This window comes from Kryptolebias marmoratus, linkage group LG2, assembly GCF_001649575.2.
Source record: "Kryptolebias marmoratus isolate JLee-2015 linkage group LG2, ASM164957v2, whole genome shotgun sequence".
Classification (NCBI taxonomy): domain Eukaryota; kingdom Metazoa; phylum Chordata; class Actinopteri; order Cyprinodontiformes; family Rivulidae; genus Kryptolebias; species Kryptolebias marmoratus.
Genome location: NC_051431.1, coordinates 29958865 through 29980963, shown reverse-complemented (window position 1 = coordinate 29980963; position 22099 = coordinate 29958865). Strand labels below are relative to the sequence as shown.

The 22099-nt window shown below is 40.0% G+C and overlaps 2 protein-coding genes across 23 annotated transcripts in view; one reads left to right on the top strand and one right to left on the bottom strand.

Annotated features, from left to right (window-relative positions):
- The window catches only part of phldb1b (pleckstrin homology-like domain, family B, member 1b), a 154105-nt gene extending 146686 nt beyond the window's left edge, over positions 1-7419 (top strand). For all 22 annotated transcript variants that reach the window (XM_037974122.1, XM_037974120.1, XM_037974130.1 and 19 more), the window contains one exon: positions 1317-7419. In XM_037974122.1, coding sequence (XP_037830050.1) covers positions 1317-1457 — 141 coding nt within the window. In that variant the 3' untranslated portion in view covers positions 1458-7419. The remainder of the gene's footprint in view (positions 1-1316) is intronic.
- Positions 6934-22099, bottom strand: part of LOC108246340 (alpha-2-macroglobulin) — a 45718-nt gene continuing 30552 nt past the window's right edge. Inside the window, exons 21-36 of the mRNA XM_017433815.3 lie at positions 21185-21306; positions 20394-20445; positions 19355-19438; positions 19074-19250; positions 17643-17724; positions 15088-15244; positions 12375-12449; positions 11577-11742; positions 10408-10604; positions 10109-10324; positions 9259-9377; positions 9074-9164; positions 8922-8990; positions 8703-8808; positions 8565-8606; positions 6934-7518 (exon numbers count right to left, since the gene is read on the bottom strand). Of these exons, the coding sequence (XP_017289304.1) occupies positions 7496-7518; positions 8565-8606; positions 8703-8808; positions 8922-8990; positions 9074-9164; positions 9259-9377; positions 10109-10324; positions 10408-10604; positions 11577-11742; positions 12375-12449; positions 15088-15244; positions 17643-17724; positions 19074-19250; positions 19355-19438; positions 20394-20445; positions 21185-21306 (1778 nt within the window). The 3' untranslated portion in view covers positions 6934-7495. The remainder of the gene's footprint in view (positions 7519-8564; positions 8607-8702; positions 8809-8921; positions 8991-9073; positions 9165-9258; positions 9378-10108; positions 10325-10407; positions 10605-11576; positions 11743-12374; positions 12450-15087; positions 15245-17642; positions 17725-19073; positions 19251-19354; positions 19439-20393; positions 20446-21184; positions 21307-22099) is intronic.

Here is a 22099-nt window from a genome sequence, read left to right as displayed (position 1 = left end):
ATCTTCTTTTTTTTCTTATCTTCTGCACAAAGCTGAGCTGCTGCCTTCTCATCCTCCGTGTGTGTGTTTGAAGGCCTGTCACAGTGCAGCTCACTAACTGTGGCTCTGATCAACTCTGGAACTTTGATTTTACTTGTCACTTCCAATGTCACGTTACAAAGAGGCAAACTTTAAGTCTGCTGCATTTAGCTCAGACACAGACAGATGTTTCAGAGAAGGGTAAAAATGCAGATGTTAGCATGGATGACATATTTCCTGTGGTTTTCTCCAAAAAAAAATGTTTTACTAAAATAATAAGTAAATCTGTTGAGTTAGATATACAGTAACATCTAATTTGTATCTATTACTTCTGTAATTCATTGCATTTGGCAAATAACTTTGTCAAATAACTTGAGCTGCATGTTTGAGGAGCGGAGAAATCTTTCCAGTACGATATTTTTCAAGGTTCTGACCAGCAGGGGGAAACACAGCAGCCTTTAACGAGACAAAAACAATAAAAATGAATGGTCTACTTGTAGTGGCCGACAGGTACAAACAGTCAGCAAACAACTAAACACGCCGACAGAGAAGCGCGCTGCAATCACATGAATGATGCAAACTCAAAAACACAAAAAAACAAATATGCATAAGAACAATGCTGCAAATACCAACAACAACAGGAAGTAAAAAAAGCTGCATACTTACGGTACTCCACAAAACAGAAGTGCACCAAACGACCAGGGGGTTTCAAGGTTGGATTCGGCAGTGTCCTCCTGCGATTTGACCAGGTGCTGGCAGTGAGGTGTTGGTCATCCATCCATCCATCCATCCATCCATCCATCCATCCATCCATCCATCCATCCATCCATCCATCCATCCATCCATCCATCCATCCATCCATCTCTCTCTCCCTCTCTCTCCCTCTCTCTATTCGGGGTCACAGGGAGCTGGTGCCTCTCTCCAGCAGTCACTGTTTGAAAGGTGGGGGACATCCTGGACAGGTCGCAAGTCCATCGCAGGGACACATAGAGACAAACAACCGATGAAGTCTTTGACAAGAAAACAAACATGTTTACCTTATCGGGTTTCAGCAGGGTGCGCAGATTGTTAATGATATTACCGGCGGTGCTAAAGACGTGTTCTGAAGGTGTGCTTGTTGACGGTATGCGCAGATATTTTTGTGCCATTTGATATGACAAAAAACTTCCAGACCATCGTCATTTGTAGGACTGACGAATATCGGCTGAAAAAATTTTACATATCACCCAACCTTAAGAAATAGCAGAGCATCTTTTAGAATCCATACAGCAGACTGTGTTTCTATCTGTGTCCTTCAGAGCCCCAACCCATCCCTGACCTTCTGCGTGAAGACCCACGACCGCCTCTACTACATGGTGGCGCCCTCAGCAGAGGCCATGAGGATCTGGATGGATGTGATTGTTACAGGAGCGGAGGGATACACGCAGTTCATGAACTGAGCAGGGAACTCTGGCAGGGACTCACAGCAGGGACTCTACAGGTCCTTCCAGTTTCCAGTCCAGCACGGACACAATGCTTGTTTCTTACTTCTTTTTTTTTTAAACTCACACAATCATGTACTGTGCAGATGTTTCCATCTTCATGTTTTCAATGTGTTTCTGTTTGGATTGAAAAGGGAGCTGTTAATGGACACACACACACATGCTCAGTCTCTCACGCTGTCTCTCTTTCTCTCTCTCTTACACCTCTGTATATAAACCAAAATGTACACCTATCAAAGACTTTACAAAGCCTTTCTATATTGCCAAAACGAGATCTTGTAGTTACTGTTGAGCATTTTGTATTATTGACTTTTCTTTTTTACTTATAGAAAAAATTGCCAAATCATATTTTTTCTGTGTTTGAGTATTCTATCATGACTTTGTTTAAGTGTAGACAACAGATTTAAAATAGTCTTCAGGCTCTGATTATTTCAGAGAAATATTTGACAAAACAAACATTTATCAAGTGTACTAATAATTGTATCAGGAGCGATGGAAACTCATGAAATCTCAGAGTTCAGCTTAAAACACAGAAGATGGTGGAGGGCATCTTCCCAAATAATCACCTCACCAAAAGGCACCAAGATTTTCATCCACATCATTCGTCTTCACACAGGATTACCAAAGTTATGTTGTTGGACTTCATGCCACAGGAGTCCACTCTGCAGCTCTCACCATGGTGCCACCAGTAAAGGTTGTAATCCCAGTGCAGAGTCTGCTCCCTAACAGTGTTTCGACCAACGTTTGTTTTTATCACATCACACAATATATACTTAATCACCTTTCTGCTTCAAAACTGTCAGCAGTGGGTGAGTGAGATGAGGCTGGGAGTATTTCCACATGCAGCTAATGCTAAAGATGAGACACAAAAACAGATCGTGAGGGGTGTAAAGGCTGGTCTTGTGTGTTCTGCTTCAACTCAGAGACCAATTTCCAAGTCCTAAAAAGCAACTGGAATGGTCCTCCAAAGTTGGATTTCCATCTTGGAAAGCTAGAGGTTTCTCACCAGACCTGACCTCAAAATCCAACATGGCTGCTTTGTGCATAAAAAAATGATTATTTATGTACATTTTTGTTAGTTTGTATCTTAATAATTTGGTCACACACACACGCTACTGTCCAATTTCTGTTAATGAACATGATTCTATGGTGTTAAAATGTGTGTGTGTGTGTGTGTGTATCCACACACTATTTGAGCAGCACTACAAGGTACTGCTCATAGTAGTTGGTGTTAATAATAGTTACTCTAGTTCAGTGGTGTCCAATCCTGGTCCTCAAGGCCCACTATCCTGCATGTTTTAGTCATTTCCCTGCTCTTCAGCAGGTCTTCATTGTACCGCAGCAGCCTGTTAATCACTCAGTCATTTAAATCAGGTGTATCAGAGCAGAGAAACGCCAAAAACATGGAGGATAGTGGCCCTCCAGGAACAGTATTGGACACCACTGCTCTAGTTAGTGGACACAACTGAGTAAATTCAACAGGTTTTCTGACTGGAATACAGTTAAATTGGGTGAGGTGTCATTTCCAGATACAAGTTCTGACTTTTAACGTTAATGGAACGACTGAAGTAGAAATGCACTAGAAAAGCCACTAACAGTGCTAAGCAAGATTTGTGGCTGCCATCTTCCTAGCTGCTACACCTAGCACTATGTATTTACATGTTGAAGCTACACATTAATCACTTATGTGTTGTATGCTGTCATAAATCCAAAACCACCTAGAAACAGCCTAGTTTTACTTAAATGAACTACATCAGTTCAAGATTTAACCTATAGATTTTATCCATAAAATGGGTAAAACAGGTTTGTAGACTGGCTATTTAAGAAACTGTTACTAATATTGATATATTTTCAGTTAGCTGCCTACCCTCAGTCCCCTGTTTTACAGTCTAGTTTACAGCTTGTTAGAGTTGAAGTTCCAAAGATAAAAGGTAAACATGCTACCATGTTCCGTAAAGCTCAGATTCCAATATTTATAACAATTGGCAGTAACTATAGATGCCCACATAGCACCTTCTAAGATGGCAGCACCAATTCTTGTCTCATTAGAATTGACTGCAGTGTTGTTGGCCATTCCAGTGTTTTTGGTTTGTTTTATTTTAGTCAGTAGAACGCGGCACCTCCGTGTCTACAAAAGAGGTTGTTAGCAGGAGGTATTTTGGTCAGGCCAGGGACTTTTCTCCCCTTGCTGTCAAACAGAAGCCTTGTCTTTTCAAGGAAACTTGTGAAAACTTTGTCTAATTCTGTCGCAAACCAGTGAGTTGTATAAATCGTTTCATTGTTTAAGCAGACTTAGGCTCTTTACCATGACTCCAGTCTCGATGCTAACCTGTTTGTAGTGCAAACAGTTGATATTTAGCACAAGACGACAAACTGGCCTCATACCTCATCTGAAACTATCAGAAAAGTGCCCAAAATGGTAAGAATGGTTAGAAGAATGACTTTGTCTTCTCTGAACTTCCTAGTGTAACATGTTCACCGTCTTAGTCTCAAGCTAGGCTTAACAAGCAGGACTTGTAATTAAATAGTTTAAGTTTTCCATTCAATCAGAAAGTTGTCCATGCTTCATGTCGCTGGGAAACCACACAATACTCAGAGGCTGACTGTCATAAAAGAAAATAAATATATGTATACTGGTTTCACCAAAGCTGCCACTTTCTCTGTGTACCTTTTGACACTGTTGAACAGAAATATTTCATGAAGCTGCCAAACTGCAGAATCACGTGCGCTTGTGAACAAGTGCAGTTCATCTGTCTGACCTGAGGGTTGTTCTATGAAGCAAGATTTCCCACTTAGCTATCCGTTAAGCTGAAAGTCAGAGTTTTCTGTGTCATCGTCTCTTTGAGCATAGTTGGATCACCATGGCAACAGAGGCTAATTGTCACTAAGAAGCTAAACCCGTTCTCTTTTTTTTTTGTGATGTCTCAGATAAAAAAAATCAAATCAACAGTTATTTGTTGTTATTATTCTGCCCGGCGTTGCAGAGTTGAAAAATAATCGTCGGATTGTCAATATGATGAAAAAAAATTGACAGTCATTTTACGTCAGTCAGTGCCTTGCATTTTGATGTTGATTAAAAGCTGGCATTTTAATTGTCAAACTTGATCAAAAACATTTATTCAGGGATATCTTTTCATTTAATCATTTAGTCTAATTTAGATATAATTTAGGGATTATAATTTAAAATAAAAATCTTCCAAATTACTTATTCAGTAACGGTACTTATTGCAAAGTATGATTTAAAATCTAAATAAATTTATCGTAAACCTTATCAAACGGTGAAGTTTGAAAAAGTTTACTTGGGTAGTTTTTTCAGATATATTGATATTCAATTCTGAAACGCAGGTATGTACTCAGTGTAAACAAAGCACTCAGCTGAATTGACCAAAAGCCTCATGGAAGCTTGAGTCACATGATTGACCTCTATTAAACTAGCTGTAATCTGTGTAGGTAAACGTATATGGCAGAAGTGTGCCAGTAGAGAATCTCGGAGAAGACTGTTAGGTGGAAATATACGAGAGAATCTGCTCCTAAACATGAAAGAACGAGTAAAACACAAGTCAAGAAAAAGAATCGGGGCTCAAGCAGGACAACGGGGAGGCATAAAGACTCGGCATTCAAACACACCGCTTTAGCAAAACAACTTCTAGATCAATAAGTTTGCAGTTTCAACCTCACCTAACCTTTTATCTGCATACTTTACTCAACAAATCTGAGTGTAATTACATACCAACACCTCAACCTTGTCAGAATACATCCCATATGACTTATTTCAAGCAAGTAAGTAGTAAACAAAAAACTGATGAATTGTTTAAAACATAGATAAAAAACACTAAGAAAAATCATTACTCACTGACAAGAAAGAATACCTTAACATGCTCCAAATGGATGTCGCCATTTTCAGTAATTTGGCTGTTTTCGTAGGTAAACAGACACACTTGGTAGTTGGTAGTCACAATTTTTGCTAATAATTTTTTAATTTCAAAACATTACCCATTGATTTGAGTGATTTATGAATTTTCTTTGACTGGTGTTCATTCATGACTTTGCAATGAGTACATTTAACAAAGTTCCATCAGAACCACTGTTGAAGTACCTGTGTACATCTTTAACAGAGGTGTAGGCGAAGGCAGGAAAGCCCTGCTTTGGTGAACTTGCTTCGTAGCATACCCCTCTGGTAGTTTTTAGGTAACTGGATGATGCGACAACACTGCTGGAAGCAGCCATCACTAATGCCAGCCTAAAGCAGCAAGCACACAGGATCGACTCTTCAGAGTAATGCAACTCAGAACCGTGCCTTGATGTGTTAATATTAATGCCGTGTCTTGGAGTCCAGCCTCACTGGTAGGCTATAATCATATGACTGCATTTTAGCTAGTGTTTCTGAGCTGTTGTGCGGTGAGGACACAGACTTTGCATGAGGTTCTCCATGTCACCATGAAGATATTTGCCTTTGAAGACATTACAGGCAGTTCTGCCGGAGGCTCTGAGCAGGGCAGGGGTCAGCTGGGCCACTTAACATTTAAATGCCAACTAATGGCAAATTTCATCAAGGAAAAATATAGTTTCCTTAAATAAACTTTACACTTTGGGAAATGAAATCAAGAGAAAATACTTTCTCAGTGTTATCTCAGCTCTTCACTTTTTTTTTTTTTAAACAACCATTGTTTTAAAAGATGTTTATTGTTTTTAGTTCTTACGACCCAGACAACAAAATAAGTTGGTAAAGAGAAAAATGTTTCTGAGTAGATGAGGCCCTTGTTATTGATCACAACTGAAGTTCAAATATTACAGATTATTTGAATATTTCAGAATTCAAATCTGGTTTTGGTGAGTGTTTTCAGACTGTATGTCTTTGCCTTAAAACAACAAAAACATAAAATCTTGTTTAAAATTTGCTGTGTCATGACTGCTGGATGTCAGATCAGTGACTTGCATTTTTTAATCCCCACTTTGACTGGAGGCCTTCCTGCATGAAGCTTTAACTGGACGCCTTTTTTGAAAAACTGTTATATTTCCATTATGAATCTGTTAACTGTATGCACCGGATCCCAAGTGTGTGTGTTTTGTTTTTTCTTCATGTTTTTGTGTGTGTTAAGGGGATTGGGGGGCAAACTATGCTGTGATTTGTTGAGCATGTGAAACTGCTGTTTTAGTTTCATGTGTCCAAACAGTAATGATAATTTATATTGGTGGTGACCCGTTTACTTCGAGAAAAGTGTAATATTCTGCCCCCCCCCCCACCTCGACTTTTACCAAACTCTTTGACACTGGCAGGGCTGTGAAACACAGCCTGTTGGTAGTAGGTGCTATATGCATTGCTGTTATCTACATGTGTGTTTGAAAAGAAGATGATGTACAGAGGATTCCTGAATGGAAGAAAGTAGTATTGAAACGACACAGTTGTATAAGAACTTGTACTCTTTACACTTAATGTCATTTTAGAGGTTTTATTGTCAGTTACATTTAAAATTGTATGGTAGTGATGTATGAATCTACCTTTTTTTTACTGGTACAACAGAACCCATCGGCAGGTACACAGAATAAATCACCTTACACCCATGAGACTAAACTTTATGCCCCCCAGAGAGTAGACCCCATCAGACACACAAACACAATCAATACTCGGACCATACTGTGTTATTGGTACCTTGTATGAATAATGTGGATTTTTGTCAAATCTATTAAAAAGAAAACTATCACAGAGTATGTGCTGTTTCTCCATCTTAAATTCAGTTTATGATGTGCAAGTTCCAGTGCTGAGCAGAGTGACGACACCAACTACTGTCATCATACAACAAGTTCAACAATAAAAATAAAACCCAGTAACGCCCAAAAGTTAAAAAGGTTTCACAATAAAATAAACCCTTAACACAACCTGATCTAAAGAGTTTAAAAACGGTGTAAGTTTGAAAAAGAACAGTCTAGGAAAAAAAAAAAATCCCTTCGATGTGTTCCTCTGAACAGAAGCATGTCCCTTTCTCCACAGAGTTGAATCACACCTCGTTGGTGCTGTCACCTGCACAGAAAACACAAACACACGTGTTACCTGAAGCCCACAGACTGACATGATCAGACTTGTTTTAGGAAGACACTGAAGATTGTCGCCTGCAATTCAAGATGGCTGACACAGCCAAATGACCTTCAAAACAAGGCTAAAGCCCAGTCAAATGTACAGATATGGAGCTAAACTTTGGCGTGGGAGTAGCTGAGAGTCATTCACAACTAATATTCTGAGCGTGACATCTCGCAATATCAGTATGACGAAGCTTATTGGAGGCCTGGGCCTGAAGGCATGCGTGTTTTTTAGATTGTGGAAGTAAACCCACGTAAACATGAGGAGAACATGCAAACTCCACACAGAAAGACCCCAGGTCTGATGTCCAACCCAGGCCTTTACCCAGGACATTTTTGCTGTGAGGCAACAGTGCTAACCACTCAACTGTTGTGCTGCTAATATCTGAAATGTGATTGTCAAATCTGCTCTTTAAATATCAGGTTACTCCATTGCAGCAAACAGAACAAGACATTAAATAAGTATTTAGCTGGTGATTTTTGCAGCAGTTTGAGCTAATACAGTGTATTAAATGCATGCATGATTTAGATTTTATTACAGTAAAAATGGTACAACTCAGCAAAATCCTCAGCATCATCCATCAACAGGTCTGCTTCCAATAAGCATATTGAAAGGGAGGACCCCTGATTATAAAAATAAAAGTTATATTACACACCCCGATAAAACACTGTGTACATTTTTTGCTTGCTTTTCACAACTGAAAGTTGATCAATGTGTCCTTCAACAAATAAAAATGATAAAGTTTATGTCCAAATTTGGTCAAACTTAGGAAAAAACAAAACCACTAGAATTTATGGCTCTGCAAGATGTTCATAAAACACTAGTTCATTTTAAACTGAACAAACGCCGGTATTTTATGATTAATACTTCGGTTTGCGTTTTTACTGGAATGAAACCCATTGAATGTCCACCACCGTAGATACGGCAGCACAGAAAAGGAAGACTAATACATGAGAGAGGAACAGAAAGCTTCAGGAAGTCTTACGTACTCTCAGCACAGGGGGATGTGTACTCAGCAACAGCCTGGTCGCCTGAAGGATAAACAGAAACATCAGACGTGAGTAGAGACCAACTCGGCGCTGGATGTGGTGTGGAGGTCGTCAGTGGATGTTTGAGGAGGTTCTTACTTGTCTGGTAGTAGTCGTAGACTTTTACCACAGCTGGTTTCAGGTTCCTAATCCGCTGATCCTCCTCCAGAGTCACACTGTACATCTGCTTCTCATCCTTCTTAAGCTGCAAACAAAACAAACGGCCCACACACCTGTTCACTATTTACACTCTTACAGGTACACAGATGGAACTTGATGGCTTTTATTGTTCATTACAACACCCACTGAGCTACCCACCTCGTCCAGGTAGATGTGGATGAATCCTTCATCCACATCTACGCGCTTCACTGAGCTGTCGCCCTGCAACTGCAGCAGCACACACAGACATTAGTATACAGTCACCTGATAACTTGGTAAAACAATCTTGGCTGTACAGGTGGTGAACTGACCTGCTTAAGAGAGTTCTCATCCAGAACGTATCCAGACAACAGTTTGATGTTGATGATGACCATGTTGGTTTCCTCTCTCCTGCCCTGATACCTGCAGGAGCCAGACACACAGCGAAAACATGAATCCCCCTAGATTAATATCCACTGCCATCAAACATGAGGCCAAACCACCGCAGCTGCCATACCTGACATAAACTAAGAGAATGAGCTGTGGCCGCGCAGTGTTACATTTAGCCAAGGTGCTTGTAGTGATGGTGAAGGCAGAGAAGTCATCTGGAGGTGGGACGTTGTAGTGCATGGAGATCTGCAGGAAAAAAAATACAATCAATCAGCTACAGACCGACAGTGCTGGAGACAGTGGATACATCGACACCATTACACAGATGTTCAGTGGAGACAATGGCAACAAACTACATAAATGGTGACGTGACATGCAAAATTGTAGCGGTTTAATGTTAGCTAATGTAGAGTGCTTTCACATTGATATGTTGTTTTTGAGAAAGACTTGTTTTATAAGCCTAAAAAAACAATTTAAAAAAGGGCCCTTGTTTGTGGAGACAGTCTAGTCTGATGAAGACTATACTTCATACTCCAAGCTCTATGACTGATGTTCCTGCTGTTAAGGTACTAACTATTGATAACTGTTAGAGTGTCACTTCAAAAAGGACCAAACTGTTCCTTTAACTCTGGTGTGAAACAACTTGGAGTCTGATGAAAACTTTGTCTTGTTTTTTCAAGGAAACTTGTGAAAACTTTGTCTAATTCTGTCGCAAACCAGTAAGTTGTATATCTCGTTTCATTGTTTAAGCAGACTTAGGCTCTTTACCATGACTCCAGTCTCGATGCTAACTTGTTTGATGTGCAAACAGTTGATATTTAGCACAAGAGGACAAACTGGCCTCATACCTCATCCAAAACTATCAGAAAAGTGCCCAAAATGGTAAGAATGGTTAGAAGAATGGTCTTTATGTCTTTGTTGTCAGTGTGTTTGTGTTTCTGGTTTCCTGTGGTGTGGCTGGCTCGGTGAGGGTGTACCTGTGTCAGCACACAGCTCTGGCCCTCGGCTGTGATGGTGTACTCTCCAGGCACGTCGTTGAGCTTCTCTTCCTGGTACAGCAACCTGTTGTCTTGACTCACCGTGAACACTTTGTTCAGGCCTCCTAAAGACGTCACTGTCACTGTAGTTGTGCCCTGTGGGCTGTAGGTGGCGGCGCCATACTTAGCCAGAGCCTGCAGGGCCACCACTGTGTCCTGTGGAGCAGTGAGGTTTACTTTGGTTTAAGTTGGCTCACAGTTAAAGTTCCTTCCATTAACATTAAAACGTTTGGTGCTACCTGTGTGGAGGAGAAACCACCATATGGGTTCTGCTGCTGAACAAGCCAGCGGACAATGCCAGAGGCATAATCCAAACCAAAGCCCTCCATGGGGGGAGAGGTGAACAGAGCTAGCAGCACGTAGGAGGTCATCTCCACCTCCAGAGAGTCCAGGCCATACTTCGAAGCCCCCTCTCTCTCCCAGTGACGGGTGCCTCCTACCAGGTACAACAGCAGAGTAGAAAAATACTGTTTGAGCAAATCAGATGCTAAAGCTTCTTCTGTAGTGGAACTGAGATCAACTTTGAGCCATCATAGTAGCATTCGAAAGGCTAAGTTTAAATTGTATTACTGTAAATGTGAATTTATGTTTTTATTAACATTTTAAAGCCAAACTGAACTTCTTTAAGTGAGAGAAAATCTACAGACGATCCTCTGCCAGCAACAATCCTGAAATGAGCCATGTTTTTGATTTGAATGTCCATCCATCCATCCACCTTCTTCCACTTATCCGGGGTCGGTTCGCGGGGGCAGCAGCCTAAGCAGGGAGACCCAGACTTCCCTCTCCCCAGCCACTTGGGCCAGCTCCTCCGGGGGAATCCCAAGGCGTTCCCAGGCCAGCCGAGAAACATAGTCCCTCCAGTGTGTCCTGGGTCTTCCCCGGGGCCTCCTCCCGGATAAATATTGATTTGAATGTTTCAAAATCAATATTTATAAAAGACATATTTGGCCAACTTTGTGCGTCTCCACTTTCACTAAAAATAATTTCACTAAAAATAATTTTCATTCGTATTTTAAGGTTGGCATTTAAATAACAATCCAACTGTTTTAGTTATGTTCACATCCCAACTGCTGCCACTGCTTCAATTTCAGACACATTAAAATTAAACATTAGAAACAAAAATATTCAGGATATTCACGTCACAAGAAGTTAAACTATACCATTTCATCTCTTCAGCAGGTTACATTGCTCCAACAACAGCAGTGTAACAAGGTTTTCCTCAAACTGGACCAAGAAACCTCTTAAACATTTCCATCAAAAAATCTAACAAAGACAGAAAAGTGAAGACAGCCTCAGATTAAACAAAGGATGAACCTTAGATCTACTTCTTTATTAGAAAAGAAACTATTTCAAATGCAGTTTTTTTTCCCCCTCAGAGACACTGCAGACATGTATTTTACAGTCATACCCTCAGTGTTGGCCTTCTGGTCCAGCTGGGTGATGAGTTTGCTCCTCATCTCCTGGTCTCCGGCCAGACTGAAGGTGTAGAACAGCAGGGAGGTGGTGTACAGGTTGTCCAGTTGTCCATCCACAGCGTCCTTCAGACATCTCAGGCAGTTCTGCACCACAGGGTCCTGACACAAAAACACAACGAGGCTGAGTGCAGGAGAGTCTGAGCTTCACTCGCTGCATTTTTCTACAGTTGGCCCTGTCAGCTGTCACAGAGGATAGCTTGGAAATGGATACAAGTTTCCAACAGCATGCTAAAGTCAAACAGATCAGATGGTAAGGACTACATCTCACATGTGAATAACTTTATGAGATTTTTAAATAGAAATGGAAGTAGGAAAATTACATTTTCCATGACGATGCAGTGTGAATGCTGAGATGCTTTACAGAAATTTGAAGGACCTGAGACTAAGTTATTAAAGTAAAAAAAGTACCAAAATGCTAGTTAATAGCAGCAAAAGGCTAATTAAAAGCTCATGTAATTAAACAGAACTTACTGCATTTCTATGGTAAAATAATTTGCAAATAAAGGTAAACATTTTTAAAAGTATAAAAGTTACAAAACATAAAATTCACGTCATCCATCTCCTGAATAAGCTGAATGTTTTGATACATGAATGGCTAAAACAGCACAAAGTCTGCAGAAGACTTTGTGTCACTTATGCTGACTAAGAACAAAAAAAGACTGCTGCGGTAATAGTCAAAGGGCTGCAGGTCAGGAGTGACTGATAAAGATCAGGAGTGATGTCAGACTTACCGAGGTGCTCCCATCCAGCTCCAACATGGCAGCAGTGACGTATGCTGTCAGGGACACATCATCAGAGACTCCTCCCTGATAAAACAGCACTGGGTCAGCCCCACAGATACTCTTCACACATTTGTTACTCAGTCTTTTAAGTCAAACATCCTGGGGTGATGCTCAGAGTTTTATTCATGCAGATTTGCATAATGAAGAACTTTTTTATATATATAGTTGTTTAACATTTTCACCCAAACATCAGATTATTCAACTTTTGAAGAAACAATACGAGTCCTACTCTCCTGACTTGTTCTTGCATATATTATACAGCAACATCTAGTGGTCAAATTTCATGAAAGCATATTTAGTGTTATTGTCTAAATACCTGTAATAGTATTGGTACATGATAAAACCAAGTCAGACTCTGGATCTAACAGCTTCCAATCAGCCATTGGATTTGTGAGCTGTGTTCTTCCTCAGACTGATTGGAGGAGGAGGAGGAGGAGGTCACCCAGGTGACAGAGCCACACTGAACGGATCATTTCAGGAACACAAAGCATATCTGTCTGTGTGAGGATCAGTCATATGGGAGGGAAGTAACACTTCAGCGTTTCCACGCAGACATCAGACGGAGACTTTAAGAAGGAACAGTGACAGAAACCTCACTTCATTATCGCCCACTGCTGAACAGGGCAGGTGGACGATAATGTTTTTGCCTGTGTGTGTGTGTATGTGCCTGACTGTTACCAAAAATATATTGTGAACTACAGGATGCATTTTAATAAAACCTTCAGAAAGTAATTATTAGCTGTACCACTACAAGTAGTTAACTTTTGGACTGAATCTAATTCAAGATCATGTAAGATGTTATAAACAGCTACAACATAAGATAATCTCAGTCTAAATCGCCACCATGAAAGGTGGTGGATGATGTGATATAAACTTGGGCAACATCTAAAAGTAAATTAAACAGGAGTGAAGAGAGACCAGTTCTGATTAAACCAAGAGGGAATTCATTCCTCAGATACACGTCCATGCAGGCATTTGTTTTCTTGTTCCGCTACACTGTGGCCATAGCTCTGGACATTGTTGTTTGTGTTCTTGTTTTTCTTTGATTTTTCAACTCTTTACACTAAAAACAACATTTTTTGAGGGACCTTCCACCCTGCCCAGCTACCTAAATGATTTATGCCGATACACATGTTGTGTAACAAAGCCATCAGTAGAGGTGCTTCCATACTAAAATAGATGACTGAGCTTTCTGGAGCCTAACTAAAGCTTGAAATAAGACAGCAAATCTAATCCAAAATACAGAGGAGATGTCACACATGTTGCAGGAGGGCAACAGGAAAAAGGAAGGAGGATGTTTAAACCATTTCTGTCCTGAATCATCATGGAAAATGTGGAGTTTCAAGCTGATGAAACAGAGTGCTTAGAGTGCTGACAAAAGCAAAGTTGAAAAAAATAAATAAATCAGGAATGCACTATTATGTACCTCATAGGCTGTAGAAGTGTTTTCCAGACTCCAACACTTTTTTTTTTTTTCAACTTTCAGACTCTACAAAGTCTGCAGACAGAGCGGTAAGCTTAAAGCTCGGGATGTACAGTGCTATAACTGGTTGATTTGTTGCGATTGCTGTATAATAAATGGCCAACAGTTGAGTTTTTTGTTATATTATCGACATAGTTCATTAATGTCTTTTTGTAGCAGCTTCATGCACACAAATTTGTTGCAACTCTGATTGAAACAACACTTCAATTCTCCTGAAAACTGATTCAGTTAAAACCAATTGTCTACTGTACTTTCCACACTACAGGGCGCACTGGATTATGAGACACACTGTCAATGAATGGTGCATTTGCGAACTTTTGTCATATATAAGGCGCACTGGACTATAAGGCGCAATAAGCGAAACAAAACAGCCCCGTCTTTTCGGAGAATACTGCACCGACAAAACTTTCAAGAATAAACGCCTCCATTGCTTGCTCAGGTCTGCTCGCTGTGCGTGGAGCCCTGCGCGAAAAAAACTGAGTCGTACTAAAACATTACAACTTCTTACATTTATCAGGTGTTCCGGATTATAAGGCACACTGTCGTTTTTTGAGAAAACTGAAGGCTTTTAAATGTGCCTTATAGTCTGGAAAATACAGTAATTTGTATCTGCTTGTCTTTAGTATGTGACAAAATAAGAAATAGTGAAAAGAAATGATTTGCTGTCTGAAGAGCACAGAACAAAGATTATAAATATTCACATTAAAGGTAAAGGCTACAAAACCCTCTCTAAGAAGCTTAATGTTCCTCAGACCACAGCTGTCAATATTAATAAAAAGTATAAGGTTCATGGGACTGTAGCTAATCTCCCAGGATGCAAGGATGGTACCAACAAATTTATCCACATCTGTTCAGTAGCTACAAAGCTGCAGTCACAAAACAGTAACATGTTTGTGACAATCTGGAGGTTTAAACACACCCTCTCTGCACTGCACTTTTAATGGTTTATTTACTTTTTTAATGTTGGTGTTTGTTTTCTGTTGGTGGATATTCGATTCATGTAATTCTCTACAGATGAGAAATGATGTTTGGGTTTATTTCTTGGCCCCACTGTATATGATGATTGTCTACACAGTTATAAGTCATTTTTGCTCAAATGACCAGTTCTAAAATATTCCATCTATTATACTGTTTAGGTCACTACTCAGACTGCGCTGAGGAGTGCTGAAAAGTCTTTACCTTCATGCCATTATGGAAGAGTTTTCCAACAGAAGTAATGCAGCCATCGCTCCTCTGAAGCTGAGACAACCAGTACCTGGCATCTTTAATGTGCTGGGAGTCCACAAAGATGTATGCACTCGCACCACCAAAGGACTTCATCACAAAAGCAGTCAGCCTGGAAGGTCATACACAAAACACACACACTCAGTTAGTAAAAAACAAAGCCTGTGAGCCAGAGCTGGTAACCCCATAATTAACCCAGAGAGGGGACAGTTATGTAAGAGCTTTGTGTGTGACTGGAAACCAGAGCAACAGAATCATCACTGTGAGCTGAACTGAGCCTAAAATAAGTGGAGCTGACACAGAGGCAGGGGAGAGCTTCGTAAGAATCCCCGTTTGGGATCATCAGTGGCTCCACCAAGGAGTCAGGGGGCCACCCCTAAAGATTTGCTGCTCCTTCATATACCAAACAGTCTTATGTGCATGTAGTGCCTAGCTTTGTTTAAACCCATTTCATCATAAAACAGTGTTTTTGAGTGGTCCGATCAAACGTGTAAGTGATCATGTTCTTTATCAGTGGCCTTTGAACTGCTCGCAACAAAAAACCAGAACAGGATGGAAGGCTCCACACTGTGGTCCTACCAGCTTTAACGGTTGGACTTCATTAGCCGAGGATATTTTTGACCGTTTACCTGCCAGGAATGAGAGTCAGAACATTTTTCAGTGTTTTTCATCAGTCTTGGACTAAAGTAAGTGACCAATGTCGACATGAGGTGCTGAAGCCAATGTGTTAGCACAATGGTAGTTTGGGACATGGGCACAGAGCTTCTGAATGAGTATGGACATGATTTCAGAGCTTGTGTTTTGTCAACATGTGTAATTAGCCCTGTGGGTTTGTGTGAAAGTTAAGTAGTGGAATTTGTGGGATAAATGCACCAACTGCAGCATTAGGAATGCTCAGGACTCATCTCTGCATAAAACTATGTCCATTTGGATCACAAGTGAATAGACAAATGTTCCAGCATCACATTCATCTGGGGCCAAAGGTTATGAAACAGAATCAGTGTCAAAGCTGTAGTATAAAATAACAAAATATGACAAATAGGCCCCCACAGGAGCTCCAAGTGGACTTTTAGAAATCCTGGATATTGTTGTTTGTTTTGTTTTGATTTCCAATATTTCAGCAGTGTAATTCTCCAAGTTTCTTTTTTTTCTGTAGTAAATATTGTGACCCTATAATATTTGTAGTGTTTGAATGACACCAAAGTTTAAAAGCTTTTTTTCTTATTGGCTTTAGCTATTAGTTACCATCTCATGGATTATAACCAGCTTACATAGTTCACTGACAAAAAACTATTCACCCATAATGCCAAAATAGCACTAATCTGGAGCCATGCTTAGGTGTAAATGTAATGTGCAAGTTCTGTTCATAAAACCAAAACTGACATAGAAACTCACCACGGGGTTACAAGTGTTCCTGTCAGAGACAGTTGATATGATCCTTGCACATCACATTCATCTCAGCTTTAAGCAGAAAACTGCCTAATGTAACATTTTGGAGCTGAACAGGTAGCCCACACACTGTTTCTTCCCCCAAAACAACTGATGAGAGCAGAGTTTGTGAGTTGTAAAAACAGAATCAAGTCAGAGGCTTGAAGGCTGCAGCACAAAGGGAACCAGCAGAACCAGCTGATGATTCAACAGAGCTTTTGTTTCTGTATCAATTTCATTCACATGAGCTGTTATTAACATCCAATAGTAACACTTTTATTTTTCAGGTGAAAGTTCAGCATCACTGCTTTCAGTTAAACTAATTTTTGTTTTACTTTGAAGTGATTTAAACAATCGACTTCAAGTCTTTTTGGGGGAGCTACAAAGACAGTAAATTCATAGGTTCCAGTTTCTCCTAACCACAAAAACATACCCACCCACACATTCACCAAGTGCCAGCTGCCCAGCCCCCTTTCAAAAACAACCAGGGTTCTTAAACCCCCCTCAGGCGCTCTGTGCTTTAAGCTGAACTGAAAATATTCCTAATTTCTGAAAGATTCCTAATAAAACTGAATTATTAGGATGCTTGTTGTTGGCAGGCAGCAGAAGGGGTATACTGTGTGTGTGTGTGTGTGTGTTCCCCCAACACGCCTGCATGTCATTTTTGTTTTCTTGTCACATAAAACTAAAAATATGAAAAGCAAATCTTTGGATAAATGGTGTAAATGCTTCCTGAATGATGCAACTTCAGTATAACATGAGTTTTATCGTCATGTTTCTCACCCCCCAAAAAAACCTAAGACACATTAAGAATAGAATCAGATTAGCCCAACGCAAATGAATTCAGTTCAGGTTTGTTGAACTCGCACACGTCAGGTAAACAAAGGTCATTTTAAGTCTTTTTTAAGTGCATGTCTTATTGTTTTGTTATTTTATTGTCAATAAAAACATGTTGACTTGTCGAATACATCCAGAAAGTAAACACAAGTCTATCTTGTGTGGCTCCTCTTCACTTTCCAGATAATTTCATTTACTTCCTAATAAAAGTGGCATCTCAGCAGCATTTTGCTCATGTTACTGACCAGGTGTTTCCAGATTGATCACTATTCCCAAAAGCGCTGTAGGAGCCGTCCTTGTGCTTGTAGTTCAGCTCCCTCTGATATCCTACAACACAGACACAAAACAAAAGAAGGATTTTTTTCATAAACTAATGTTTGCAAGAGGATTTACTCACATACAGAAAGCAAATATAGTATTTCTGCTTTGAAAAAGACACCCTATCAACTTTTTAAAGCTAATCCAGCCCTAAACTGGGCCTGATGTCAGTGCTTTGATCTACATGAATATACCTGTTTCTCTGGAGGATGAGCACTATAAAATATAAAAACAGATTGTCCATAAGGGCAGATATGACGCAGCCTCAACTAAAATAAAAAGATACCGCCCACGTTCATCAATCAATTTATCATGTCACCCTATCTGCAGTGATCAGAACTGTAGGCAGCTCCAGTAGAGTCTTACTGGGACATAATTAGACACGTTCTGCTAGTTTCAGCTCACTGGTACGGCCACTACTAACACTAGACCTCATGTGATCTTATTTAATGCAGGAAAACGTGCTGTGTCCAACAGCAGAGAATTTCTGTTGAAAAGTCTATTTGTGAGACTAAAATCAGAAGATAAATTATCTCTCTGTAACTTGGAGCAGACACAAATTAAAGACAGAGGGGAGATAGACGACAGGACATTTTCTCCAAAATGGTCGGCCTGTTCTCGGTCTGTCTACACTTGGAGCCCATAAGTGGATCTTATTTAACTCATTATGTGGCTTCTGAAGGGAATGGTTTATAGCAAAGGGGTGAATATATATGCACACACCACTTCTTCACTTTTATAGTTTTTAGAATTATTTTATGGAAGTTTTTTTTTTTTTTTTTTTTTCACATTTAGCATCGTTAATTTGGAGTATTATTGTAACAGCCATATAAACCTCTGAGTGTCATAAGTTTAAGTTGTGTTGTGTTTTGGTCCTGGTGCCCTGTCTTCTGGGGTTGTTTTTGATTCCCGTTTTTAGTTTGGGTTATGGTTTTATTTTATTTTGTCATTTTTGGTCCAGGTTTTGTTTATGTCATCATGCACTTATCCTCAGTCTGCCCTTGTTTACCTGTCACGCCCATCTCCATCTGCTTCCATGATTTTCTCTCACCTGTGCCCACTTCCTCTAATTGCCTTCTGCTGTTTAAAACCCGGTCATTTCTTCCACTCAGTCGCTGGTTCATTGTCTTTGGTACGTTCCTTGTGTGGTTCTTGGTGCCTAACATTATCTTGCCTTGCCATTTGGTTGCCACATTCCGTGTTTTGCTGCCATGTCAGCTTTTTGTTTTCTAGTTTCGTTAGTTATAAATAAATTTTTGTTTTTTCATTTATGAGTCTGCACTCAGGGTTCCTCTCGCTCTCCACCGTTTTTGACACTAAGGGGGTTGTTTTCACCTACAACTGACTGCAGCACTCACCGCTCTCCAGGAAGCGCTTTGCTTTGTCCAGAATGGACTTAGTCAGCTGACCAGAGCTTTTCAGGTAGTTGAGGATAAAGATGTTGGGTGCAAACAGCACCATATTTTGCTCTCCGCAGCCATACGGCATTGCCAGGAGCTTGTCGAGATTCTTCATGGCACGGCCCATCAGATCACCTGCAGAGGCGGGAAGGGAAACGAGCTCAGATGTTTACGTCAGCACTTTGACAGGCTGGAAGTTTGTTCCGGCGAGAATGAAAAGTCAGTGTGGTGTCACCAACCGAGGACCGAGACAGACGCTCTGGCTGATCCGGCAACAAACATCTCAGGCAGCAGCAGAGAAATATTCTTCATCACTGGACCCTCTAGGCCAAAAAAAAAAAAAGAAATAATTTTTTTTCTTACACATATATATATTAAAGCATAAAAAAGACAAATATGAGCTCAACGTCTTCTTATCTCTGTTATCTCTTCAAGAGACATAACTATTGCTTTTTTAATCGATTCAACTTTTAATTTCAGACATAGTCAGAGAATTTATATTTTTACAATTAAAGACCTTGCATTCCTTGAAGGAATAATACTACCAACCACTTTTCATGCCAGAGCTTTAGACTAAGATCATCCTATGAAGAGAAGAGATGAAGTTATATCTATTTTGGTCAAACTTTGTCAACGAAAATATGCAAAATCTTATGCAATATTGTGAGATCTTGAATGATCCGGGGGCGATGGAAGTACATGTGGAGGATAACTCTCAGCTACTGCCACAACAAATTTTAGCAAATTTACTTAAAACAATTTTTGTTCACAACTAAAGTCATTTCAGGACACTGAAAAACATTCACATACATTATAAAAGCCAATTAGTAAAAGTTTTCTATCTAAGGAAGCTATCAGATTGTATTGAATCTAAGGTTTACTTTTAGCAAGTTTCATTAAAATCTGTCTAATGGTATTTTGATAAAGCTACAGATAAACAAGGACACAAGTTATCGCTTTTACCTTTAGTAGTGGGCAATAACTACAAAACAAGAGCTTTGACTACTGATGAGCCCACTTACATACAATGTTAAAGAATGTGCATTCTTCAGTAATGATTTTGTTTGAATTAAACCTTAAAAATGCAATACATTACAATACTGTGAACAAAATGGCACTAACCCACACTGCTGTGTTGGAACCAAATAAAATTGTCTAAAAAATAAAATAAATCAATGTAAAACTAAAAAACAAAAGGAACTAAATCAGAATTCAGACCTCAGTTATCTATTATACACATACATCCTGTTTGAGTTCTCATCATGTCTCCACACTCACCTGAGGGACACAGCAGAGCGTTGTGGCTGACCATCTGTGGGGTTCCTTCAGCCTTCAGGAGACAATAGTTGGTTTAGAGGATATTGTTGCCTTTCATGCCAGAATTTCAGACTAAGATTATCGTATGATGAGAAATTATTTAAATTAGAATTTTTGATTAAATCTTAACAATACCTTTATGCACAATCTGATACAATATTGCAAGATCTTACATGATCTGGTAGGACTCAAAGTATGTGTTGTAAATGACTCACCTACTACAGCATCAAACTTTAGCTCAATATCTGTAATATTGACTAAATTATTGTCATTTTTGTGTTGCCCAAGGACAGTTAGGTGTCATTAAATTTTGAATTGAGCTCCAAAATTTAACAAGTTATAGATATACATCATTTGTTTCTGAGAATTTCATCAAAATTTGTCCAATGGTTCAAAAAGTATTTGCCCTATAGGCAGACACACAGAGACACACACATTATAGCCTGTTGCTGAAAGGTGAGCGATAAACAAACAAACAAATTATTAAAGCAACCAGCAGAAGGACACTTAAAAAAACAAACAAAAAAATTCTAAAAAGTTATTATTTTTCCAGCTTTTGGAGTGACATTTAAAAAGAAGTTGCTTTAAAACTGTACTCAGCCAAAACAGAAGGATGTTTCTGAGCTGTTGAACAGTTGAATTTTTACTAATTTACTTTAACTACATCTAATATGGTCAAAGTTACATCTAAACTAACCGATTAACTAACTAACTGAGCTGTGGCGTTGTGGTGTTATATGACCTTCACTGACCTCCACCAGCAGGGTGCGGATCACGGTGTCCATCCGGCCCACATCAGGGACAGTGGCCACCTCGTTGCCACACAGAGTGGGAGTCTTCAGGGCCTCAGCGCTGACATTCAGGCTCACGTCGCCTGTGTACACACACACACACACACATATTCTAAGGCTGGGATGTATTGATTAGCCGTTGTTACTGTGTGTACAACTAAAAGACGACTTCATCCCTGTTTACCTCCTCATTAATCACCATTTGTGGTCTTATCATTTCAACCGTTTCCCACCCTCTCCTTTATTCCTTCACAGCCTACAATTCTTCACACAGAGGACAAGCACAGATCAGCCCCCGAGGGAGAGGTTTCTCAATGTTTCGTCAGAGATACTACCTGACTTGTTAGTACAAGTGATTGTCAGCATTCCTCTGAGAGGGAGTTAGAGGATTGCAGTTTGACATTCATCAGAGCCTCATCTCCATCATCCCAGCTGATGGAGGCAGATGGAAATCCTCTGCTTTCTACTTCCAGCAGCGCACACACTACTACTGTCTGTGCCCTCGGCAAGGATTAATTAGTCTGTTCACAATCACCTTTCACTGAAGAAATACAAGACTGTGTTGGACTGAATACACATGTCAAGGTTTTAATTTACAAACCTGAATTATTAGATTAGATTATACAGTAAGTGACATACATCAAGTCAAAATTTACACAACAGGAGCTGGCTGAGGCCAATTTATGCAAGGCCAAAGTGCTATATTTTAATATCCATCCACCTATCTTCTTCCGCTTATCCGGGGTCGGGTTGCGGGGGCAGCAGCCTAAGCAGGGAGACCCAGACTTCCCTCTCCCCAGCCACTTGGGCCAGCTCCTCCGGGGGAATCCCAAGGCGTTCCCAGGCCAGCCGAGAAACATAGTCCCTCCAGCGTGT